This window comes from Syngnathus typhle, linkage group LG2 (genome assembly GCF_033458585.1).
Source record: "Syngnathus typhle isolate RoL2023-S1 ecotype Sweden linkage group LG2, RoL_Styp_1.0, whole genome shotgun sequence".
Taxonomy (NCBI): domain Eukaryota; kingdom Metazoa; phylum Chordata; class Actinopteri; order Syngnathiformes; family Syngnathidae; genus Syngnathus; species Syngnathus typhle.
The window spans coordinates 22,755,229-22,765,749 of record NC_083739.1 but is presented as its reverse complement, the minus strand read 5'-3'; the positions used below and the strand labels follow the sequence as shown (position 1 = coordinate 22,765,749).

The following is a 10,521-nucleotide window of genomic DNA, read 5'->3' as shown; positions in this document are numbered from 1 at the left end:
TCGGTAAAGTTGGAGGTCACTACATGAAGATAAGAATGTAAACAAAAACCAACCTGTGTGTTAGCTTTGTCTAATCACTCCGGTATCTTTAAAACGCACCGTGTCCACACTGCTGGTTGCTCTCCGCAGCACCGCACAACTCTGTACATATGTAACGTGAACCGTTTCCCCAGGAAAGCAGGAAGCAGCTTCAGAAAAAAAACCCACAAGTGTTCTTCTGTGATGTGACCTTTGTGGAAATGAGGGTGGACCTTATTCCAGATGCACACGTAATTTGTGTGCTGATGCGTAGGTATGACACCTCACTTGGAACAGTGTTTAACTGAACACTGTATTGTTCTAATAAGTGTGTATTCAGTCTGTAACAGTATCGCTCAGAGTAGTTTAGTACATGTCCTTGTAGATCTCCTGCAAAAGAGGGTGCAATGATGTCTCAGACTCTGTTTTTTTGATTTTCTGCACAAGCTGAGCGTTCTCCGTGACCAGCTGGCGGAGGTCGGCCATTTTCTGCAGCAGCTTGGGGAAGAGGTAGACTGAGTCAGAGTGGTTCGCCTGCAGATGGAGGTCTAGGGCCTGCAGGATGTTGTCCTGGCTCTGCTCCACCTGCTTCACATTCATCAAGCCTGGGCGATCTGGAGAGAGACATGAGCTTCAGTCACAGTTGAGCAAGCACAAGGAGCATGGAAATATTTCCCTCGCACCTCCACAGAGGATGATGGCAGCTACAAAGAGGGCCAGGTCACTGTCGTCCAGCTCCAGGGCATTGAACTTGACAGCAAACTCAAACTTGGGTTCCATGATCTCACTGAAAGGTTTCCTTAGGCTGCGCAAGAACTCCCTGGTCACAAAGCCTTTACCGTTGGCCACCAGAAGTCCATCTTTGTTCATGAGAGATGGCAACATTGCAAAAATTGCTTCATGCACGCCATACTTCAGCAACGTCACCTACAGCAAGAGACATAAATGAACACTGATGACATCCTTTCCATGGCCTCGTACCACCAGTTGGCATAGCACGATGAAGCGACTAACCTGGTCGTTCAGGAAGAGGTCGACAAACCCCGGAATGCTCTTGGCAAACTCGGTGAGCTCGCGCACCGTCTCTACCGTGGTGCACTGGCAGCGGTAGAACACGTGCACCCCGATCTCCTTGGTCAGGGGAGCGCCTGGAAGCAACTGGCTCCACACTAAACCACTTTCAGCCTTCCAAAGCGTGTCCACGTCATAGATCACAAATGGCTGACACCAAGACAAGAGAGAAAGAGACAATAAAGATACTGCTCTACTTGGAACATCTGAAAGTTGCAGTTTGGAATTCAACCTAAAGTTCAAACCAATTTTGAAGTACCAAATGCCGTTGTGCGTGACGTCATTCTACCATGGAAGCAGTCCCCTCTCTCACTGGACCTCATTTTAGCCATCAAACATACTTTTTGGGGCTACTTGGGTTCAGGCTTATTAGGGGTTGCTTTAAAAATGTATTCTAACGGTTACTTGTCAAACTATTTAGTTAGTAACAAAATCCATGTACCATAATATTGAAGTAATGTCACTTGATTTCTTGTAATATCTTGTACCTTTGTAATATTTGATATACACATACCCTTTTTCACATTTTTTTCTTGGTATGGCGCCGTGAGTGGCTGCCTCCCAGCAGTGTTCGCTCTTTTACTCTTTATTTCCTTCTTTTCTCCTTTTTCTTTCTGTCCTTTTGTCCATTCGGTGATGCTGGTGCCTTCTACCGCACCTTGGTATCTCTTCGGATCGGATATTTTATTTATTTTTTCTTCCTGGGACCGGGATCATCGGTTGAGCCGGCGGAACTACGACGGCTTCCTGCTTATCAGGCCAGTGATGACCGTGTCCCTCGCCTTGGCCTTGCAGCCGCAACCCCTGTGGGGAGTCCGCTCCCTCGTGCTCGTCGGTACCAACGACTTTCGCCATGCTAGCCTCGTGGTGACCATCTGCACGTGCTCCGGCTGGGTGCCCGGGACGCTGCTCACACGTTTGCCTGCTTTGTGATGTTTTCACCGATTCCCGACCACGGTCCATTGGGCGCCGTTGAACTGGACTGCCCTTACACCTGTCGATGGACCCCGTGGAGGCTATTTTGTGTGTTTTGTGTAGGGGTGTAAATCGCGGGTTTTGTCTCGATACGCTATCATATCGATACTAAGAACCACGATACGATATTTGCCGATATCTTAAAGCCTGCTGCGATTCATTCACGATATATCGCGATGTAGTGCTCTAAATATTTTTAATAAAAAATATAGAACAATATCCTGATTTATAACAATTCATACGCAAAATCAACAAGGTACTGCAAAGTCTTTATTTAGGAAATTACAAGAGTATTGCAGTATACAAAGTGCTTATTTTAACACTGAACTTTGATGTCGTGTTTTTTTCTTTAAATGTGCGGCGAGATTTGTGCTCCCTGAATATTTGATCACCGCATGGCAGGATTTACAAACTGCACGTGTCTTGTCGGTTGAGCCATCTTTTCTTTGGAATCCAAAGTGCTTCCAAAGAATGACTTGAAGGCTAAAGGGGAGCCAATTTCCTCGTCTTTTTGGACACGAGCCATAGCACCAGCCCAGGAGCCGCGTACTAATTGTCGACTCCCCTTTCACGTGCCTGCTCTGCTCACAACACAACAACGCCGGGCGCACTGCTCCCGGAAAGAGGAAGCAAGCAACAATGAACTGGATTTCAAAATAAAGTCGCGTCTAATGTCCGAGGCCAAACACGGCGATATAAATCGATGTTTACGTTTAGCATCGATGCCAATAAATCGGAGAGCATTATATCGATTAATCGATGTGTATCGATGTTACACCCCTAGTTTTGTGTTCTCTTGTGTTGGGGGTGCTGGTTGGCCGCTGTTACTTTTTTTCCTTTGTCTTTTAGCTTTGATGGGCTTTGATGGCTTTTATCTTGAGCACTTTCTGACTTTCTTTGTGGCGCCGTTGTGTGGCAGCCTTGTGAGAGTTATTGAGTTGCGCTCATGCCATATGTGTGTCTTTTGTATACCCACTCTGTGGTGTGGATACTGCTGGGGCCTGAATTTCCCCACCCCTGGGGATCAATAAACATTCAATCAATCACATGCACACACACAAAAGTTTTGATAAATCTACCTAGAATCTGATTTCCTGCTTTTTTTTCCTGTAGAATCAGTTTTTTTTTTTTTTCTTGTTCCCCGATTACGTAACACCAGCCTATGTACTCTGTTTCTCCTCAACATAGCTTGAGTTTTATGCAGGTGTTATAAATGAACACTTTGCATGCTGTTTATTACTAGGGGTGTAACGATTCATCGATACACATCGATTAATCGATATAATGCTCTACGATTTATTGGCATCGATGCTAAACGTAAACATCGATTTATATCGCCGTGTTTGACTTCGGACATTAGACGCGACTTTATTTTGAAATCCAGTTCATTGTTGCTCGCTTCCTCTTTCCGGGAGCAGTGCGCGGCGTTGTTGTGTTGTGAGCAGAGCAGGTACGTGAAAGGGGAGTCGACAACTAGTACGCGGCTCCTGGGCTGGTGCTATGGCTAGTGTCCAAAAAGACGAGGAAATTTGCTTCCCTTTAGGCTTCAAGACACGTGCAGTTTGTAAATCCTGCCATGCGGTGATCAAATATTCAGGGAGCACAAATCCTGCCGCACATTCAAAGAAAAAACACAACATCAAAGTTCAGTGTTAAAGTAAGCACTTTCTGTACTACAATACTGTTGTAATTTCCTAAATAAAGAGTTTGCAGTACCTTGTTGATTTTGCGTATGAATTGTTATAAATCAGGATATTGTTCTATATTTTTTATTTAAAAAAAAAAAAAAAAAATCGATCGTAGAGGACTATATCGTGATATATCGTGAATGAATCGCAGCAGGCTTTAAGATATCGGCAAACATCGTATCGTAGTTCTTTGTATCGATATATCGTATCGTGACAAAACCCGCAATTTACACCCCTATTTATTACCCATCCAAATTCATCATTGAAATTTATGACTTCTTAAAGTGTTTAATGTGTCTAACCTAACTTTGAGGCTGGTTAACTTCAGTTTATGCTCAGAGGACAATAATGTTAAAATGTTACTTGAAACAGTCCTGGTACAATGTAAGGCTTTGTCAGTCTGGAATAAATCTGGAATAATTTACAAGTTTAATACATCCCAGAATAATTCACTTAACACCTTACAAGTTTCCTTCCCTAACGCAATTGATCTCAGTGGGAAATTTTATTTTGAAATTCCCCTAGATGGACGTTAGGTCAACATCACAAAACAGATCGTGGTCCAGCTTTGAGGTACCAAACTAAAAAAAAGATAAACTGGCTGGTCAAAATCAAGAAAAATCAGAGTATTACTGAGGTGCTGCTGGTCTTTCCCATCAGGATACTGCGGGCCCTCTTCTTGGTCATACTGAGATTCTTCAAGTAGGCTGTGTTGACTTGCTTGGCCAGTGTCTTCAAGTCTGAGCCTCCTGGTTTGCAGAGGTTTAACTCGTCTGCAAGCAGGCCTGCCACCAATTTCTTCCTCTCTGCCTCAGGCATGCGGCCATATCTGATTGCTGAGCAAACACAAACACGCCCACATTTTAAAAAAATATATATTTTAACATTTTAAACAATTCTAACGAGTGCAATGATGACAGTCAGCAGATTGCTAGGGCTGCCACAAAGGATTATTTTGACAAGCATCGGCAGTCATCGAGAATTGGTGCGATTAAATGACTCATCAGACGATACGTAAATTGAAATTTAGCACTCAAGCAAGAAAATACACTTAGACTGTAAAACCCTCATCAGCTTCCAGTTAGAAGTGTTTAAATGGGAAGTGAACACGAACATTTTTTGTAATATGTTCTGTGCAGCCCAACAGGTCGAAGCACAGAGTTCTACTTAATGTGCAGTTTGTGGAATATTAATTACAATCCACCTGTTTCTTATCGATCTCAGTGGGCGGCCATTTTGCTCCAATTTGGAGCGGTCAGTCGATCTACCATGCATGTTTTATTTCTTAATGTGGGAGGAAATCTGAGTAGGATGGCTCGGTGGCGAACTGGCTAGCATGTCCACCTCACAGTTAGGAGGGTGCGGGTTCGATTCCACTTCCGGCCCTCACTGTGTGGAGTTTGCATGTTCTCCCCGTGTCCACGTGGGTTTCCTCCGGGCACTCCGGTTTCCTCCCACATCCCCAAAAACATGCTTGGTAGGCTGATTGAGCACTCCAAATTGCCCCTAGGTGTGAGTGCGGATGGTTGTTTGTCTCTGTGTGCCTCAGTTCAGGGTGTCCCCCGCCTACTGCCCGATGACGGCTGGGATAGGCTCCAGCACGCTCGTGACCCCCGTGGGGACAAAGCGGTACAGAAAATGGATGGATGGAAATCTGAGTACCTGGAGAAAACCCATGCAAGCACGGGAAGAACATACAAAGTCCACACAGAAAGGCCGGAGTCAGAATCAAATTTGCAATCACTATAATGTGAGATGGACGTGCTAACCAGTCGACCTTGCCCTCATTTGATTAATCATTTAATTAAAAAAATTTTGAAAAATCAACAATTTAAGCAAGCTTTTTTAAAATAAAAATATTTTTAGCTCTAACATGAAAAATTTTACAGCTTTATGTGAATGTTTTTGATATCAGCCAATCATACTCGTGAATGATCGTTATCGGTGCAGACATCTTAAAACGCTGATCGAAACACCCCGATATCTGACAAAAATATCAAGATATTAAAATGTGGCTAATTGCAAAGCCCTACTATGAAGTAAAACATCTTGCTTACTCACCATCATGAGACATTCCCAAAGAAAGGCACTTCTGGAAACGACAATATTGGCACTTGTTGCGATTCTTCTTCAGAATTTTGCAGGAACGCTCGCAGCGCTCGTATTCCAATTTCATGCGCACAGTTCGTCTGAAAAAGCCCTGGGTTGGGAGAGAACATAAGAAAAACAGACTGAAGTATTTTGTGATCTTGAAAGGCAGGCACACACAAGTGGTATTACCTTACAACCCTCACAGGCATGTACACCATAGTGAAAGCCTGACGCCTTGTCCCCACAGACCTTACACTCCACACTGATTCCAGAGGCTGTCGTGTCCTCACGGCCCAAACGCAGCTGCTCGGACAGTGATGCCGACGGCGTGTGGGAAAGGTCTGCTTAAAAAAAAGCATCCATAAATAGTTCGGCTTCGAAAACGCATCAAGAGCTTGAAAGGGGAGGAGGTCTCACCGGTGTAGCTTGACGCTGCACTGCTGTGATTGTTTTCTTCTTCTGCATTCCCTCCTTTCTCCTGCTTGCCTCGCCGAGCAGACGCGTCCTCCAGCTCCTCTTTGATCTCAACGTGTCTTTCGGGACCTTTGGGCTCATCCAGGTCCGCATGTTCCGATGCAGTCGCACCCTCGCAGCTGTCTGAGCCCTGGGATTCCCCTCGAGGCCGCTTAACAGCAGCCGCATCCTCGGGTGAACTTGGCTGGCAGTAGCCATTGACCCTGTTGTGCTTCTTGGGAGAAGGTTGCTGTAAGCCCTCCATGACTCCTTTCGAAGCGCACTCAGCGGGCTTCCCTCCTGTCACGTTGCCATGATGGCCCACTAGTTGAGAAATTGGTTGCGGATCAGATCGCTGCTCAACATTTTTTTCATTAAAGACATAATTGTCCTAATTGTGAATATCTTCAAAGCATTCAGATGTATGCAGCTCAAACTATGGAATATTAGGGCCATACTGCAAACATAATCGTGATATATACGCTTGCACACACAGAGAAACCTCAAGTTAGGGGTTTACTTAGGGGTTCGTACAAAATGTATTATGGAATAAATATGCTTTAGCTCTCTAGAAATAAACCCTTTTTTAATTTTGCAACTTATTGGACAGAAGTATGGTTTCATTCTTTCCAGTTTGGCTGTACAAGAAATTGACTGAGGTAAAGTAAATATTTACAACGTCAAGTAGCCCATTAAGAAATCAATTGCTTGCGCTGAAATCATTGTGAACAAGCATTGCAAACAGAAGTCCAGATTACCAAGAAAAACAGAGTAGGAGGATTACTCGTGGGTGGGAAGTTCAGTCCGTTCTCTGCTATCTTCAAACGTGAACGTTTGTCTGGAGCCATCTGCATTGTTGTTTGCTTGGCTTTCATGCAAGGGGTGCACCGTGTACAAGGGCACACGGTGCACGCACTGTTTACACACTGAGTTGCTGTGTTGATCGCAGAAGGAGGGGGTCTTTTTGAGAGAGAGAGAGAGAGAGGGAGGGAGGAGTGGGTGGGCTGCTCCAAGGCCCCTGGTGGAATAAATCCACGTAACGTAGCGTCGCCTTTTCACGAGACAAACCTCAACGTCGGCTCGCCACAACTGGGTTGTTTACCAGAAAAAGTGTTAATGCGCAGTGGAAATGTTTTGGTTCCTTCCAAACGGACTCGTCAGCGGCAGTTTTTAAAACAACATCAGTTGCCGATATTTCGATGTTGCGGTAATCGATAGTTACTATTGGGTTAGAATACGGTCTCCGGCATTTGAGGAGTCAATTAAGTACACCGCCACTGTACTTTAGGTGGCGTTTTGGGGACCGTTGAAGACTTGAACACGACATGCTAACTTAGCTAGTTAGCTTCTAACCTTGATAGGCACAACTGCGTTAGCGAGGGTGACCCACATTCCCGTGGGTGCTTTTAAACGTCGACCTGCCAACGCCACTTACCTCTCTCTAAAGTGCTGCTGTTTCGATGGCCGTCGGCGCAGCGACAACTTGCGGCAGATATGTACAGCGGGAGCGTGTCGAAAACAGTTCCGAATTGTGCCTGGGATATCTGTCGATCGCCTCGGCTCTTGACAAGTTGTCTGAAGCCGCCAGCCGCAGCAGGAGTTACTAGCCGCACGAGCTAACGTCACACGGCTAGCGCAAAACTCAACAACGACTCGGGCCTTCCTTAGTCATCCTGAAAGTGTCCATGTTGGCTAAACTCGGGGAATCCGAAAGGTTTAGAAAATCATAAATGCGCCTTGACGGGCAATCATGTCAGCAGTGTTGTTCCCAGCTTTGCTTAGCTTTCCCAACTCATGCGTAAGTACCGCCCACCACGTGACGTCACGTGTCAGGACACCGCTGTCCTCGAACAGCAACAATCTTAAGCACAAGTTGTCACATTAAAAAAATAGTGAAAACAAAACAAATACAGAGACTTGTGTAAATAGACTGCACATTTACAAGTGCTGATTTAACTGCTGATGTAAAAAAAAAGACTCTGAAATGTACTAAAGTACAAAATAAAATGTAGTGTCAACTTATTAACGTTGCAGACGTTAACAATAATGCGCAAAATAGTTTCCGTCTTTCATCAACTGTCAGTGTGTGTAGTGAGACTGAGAAGGACAAAGAAACACATTAAATTATACTGTTGTTATTATTATATCAAAAGCTTGCTGGAATTGGTTTGAAATGTATCAAAATATGTTGCCAAAAACATCAAACACTCCAGTTTATGGATGATGGAGAATATGGGCAAACAGGTCGGTGGACAATGCGGTCTACATGGGACTGCACTACATCCTATGCCACTTAGACACCCCAGGGACGCACGCCAAGATCCTGTTTGTGGACTTCAGCTCGGCGTTCAACACCATCGCTCCCGACATCCTCCACCAGAAGCTCATCTAGCTCGCGGTGCCTGCCTCCACCTGTCAGTGGATCATCAGCTTCCTGACCAACAGGAGACAGAATGTGAGGCTGGGGACCCTCACATCTGACACCCGGACCACCAGCACTGGGGCCCCCCAGGGGTGCGTCCTCTCCTCACTGCTCTTCTCTCTCTAGAGAACAAGCGGTAGAGTCTACACCAATGATTGCTCCTCAGGCAACTCTTCTGTGAAGCTCCTGAAGTACGCGGACGAAATCACACTCATCGTACTGATTCGGGACGGTGACTAGACTGCGTACAGACAGGAGGTGGAGCGGCTGGTCCACTGGTGCAGCCAAAACCACCTGGAGCTGAACCCGCCCAAGACCGTGTAGAAGACAGAGGAGTTCAGGAGAGACCCTTCGCCACTTCCACCCCTCACCATCCTCAGTAAGGCTATTTCCACCACAGACACCTTAAAGTTTCTGAGATCCGCAATCTCCCGGGACCTGAAATGGACCGGCCAGATAGACTTTGTCCGGAAGAAGGCCCAGCAGAGGTTGTACTTTCTGAGACAGCTCAGGAAGTTCAACCTGCCACAGGAGCTACTGAAGACCTTATATTTGCTTCTGAATGACAAATAACAGCTTGTGTATGTTTTCTTAGACAGAAAACACTTCCCAACATAAAGCACACACTCAACAAATCAGTTTTAAGTACTTACCTTTCTAACATCAAGAAAACAATTCTTAGGGCAGAACATACATCATACTCACCATAGATGCTGATTGTTTTGTTCTGTTTGTTTTCTTTTGCTCCTCCTTTGCTACAGATAGTACATGTTGTTGACTGTAATTTTATTTATTTATTTATTTATTTATTTATTTATTTATTTATTTATTTATTTATTTATTTATTTATTTATTTATTTATTTATTTATTTATTTATTTATTTATTTATTTATTTATTTATTTATTTATTTATTTATTTATTTATTCGAGCAATATCCAAGACATACTACATGAAACAACAAACAGTAATTACGGATGCGTGAGATGTGTTTGCGCTGGAAATGCCTTCTTTTTCATGTGGAAACAAACCAGACATCTGGTGTTGGCTGACCTATCCTCATAATGTTCCGTTTTTCTTGAAAAGTCAGCCTTAAAAATGACTTTTTCATGCCCAACGTTCTTCACCAACTGTGCATATTGGACTACTAGTTTGCCCTATCTTAACATGAAGAAATGTGAGTGTGTGTGTGTGCGTGCGTGTATGCTTGTATATGTGTGTGTGTGTGTGTGTGTGCGTGCATGCGTGTGTGTGAGAGGGGGACAAAAATGTGAAAATTGTTCTTATGATTTCACTTCAAGTAAAAATGCCATGTTTTTATCATTTGGCCTACATTATACCAATACCTTTGAAAATTAAATAAGCATTGTCTCTTAATAACTTTTACGGTTTCATTATTATGACTGCAGTTACATGATTTCCATTTGGGATTAGATGCCATACCCCTTGGCGTTATGGGAAAAAAATGTTTATCCTTTAGTATTACTTATATGTTCAAATGTGGGGTCGGCACGGCACACTGGTTAGCACGCCCGCTTCACAGGTTGGATGGTGAGGGTTTGATTTCACCTCCGGCCCTCCCTGTGTGGAGTTTGCATGTTCTCCCTGTGCTTGTGTGGGTTTTCTCTGGGTTCGCCGGTTTCCTCCCACATGCCAAAAACATGCTTGGTAGGCCGAGTGAGCACTCCAAATTGTCTGGGATAGGCTCCAGCTCGCTCGCGACCCCCGTGGGGACAAGCGGTACAGATAACGGATAGATGAATGTTCAAATGTGTTTGCAAATGTGTTTGAACATGTGAGGGTT

At 44.5% G+C, this 10,521-nt stretch overlaps 1 protein-coding gene across 2 annotated transcripts; it reads right to left on the bottom strand.

The window, feature by feature from the left end:
• Window positions 1-259: 259 nt before the first annotated feature.
• Window positions 260-8,117, bottom strand: ppardb (peroxisome proliferator-activated receptor delta b). 2 transcript variants are annotated; one of them, XM_061271871.1, is made up of 8 exons: window positions 7,732-8,117; window positions 6,261-6,620; window positions 6,033-6,187; window positions 5,814-5,952; window positions 4,386-4,588; window positions 1,033-1,239; window positions 702-945; window positions 260-632 (listed from the first exon to the last, which is right to left on the bottom strand). In XM_061271871.1, the coding sequence occupies exons 2-8, from the start codon at window positions 6,559-6,561 to the stop codon at window positions 385-387; spliced, it is 1,497 nt and encodes a 498-aa protein (XP_061127855.1). In that variant the 5' UTR covers window positions 6,562-6,620; window positions 7,732-8,117; the 3' UTR covers window positions 260-384. The 2 variants fall into 2 exon arrangements, with proteins under 2 accessions (XP_061127855.1, XP_061127856.1); XM_061271872.1 differs by having other exon boundaries at window positions 6,033-6,184.
• Window positions 8,118-10,521: the final 2,404 nt, after the last annotated feature.

Bases quoted from the DNA above. Each gene is read 5' to 3' on its own strand.
- ppardb (XM_061271871.1), bottom strand. From the start codon at position 6,561: ATGGAGGGCTTACAGCAACCTTCTCCCAAGAAGCACAACAGGGTCAAT. The intron at 5,953-6,032 runs GTAATACCACTT...CTCCCAACCCAG, and splicing joins ATGCCTGTGAGGGTTGTAAG to GGCTTTTTCAGACGAACTGT. The intron at 946-1,032 runs GTTAGTCGCTTC...CTCTTGCTGTAG, and splicing joins ACCTCTTCCTGAACGACCAG to GTGACGTTGCTGAAGTATGG.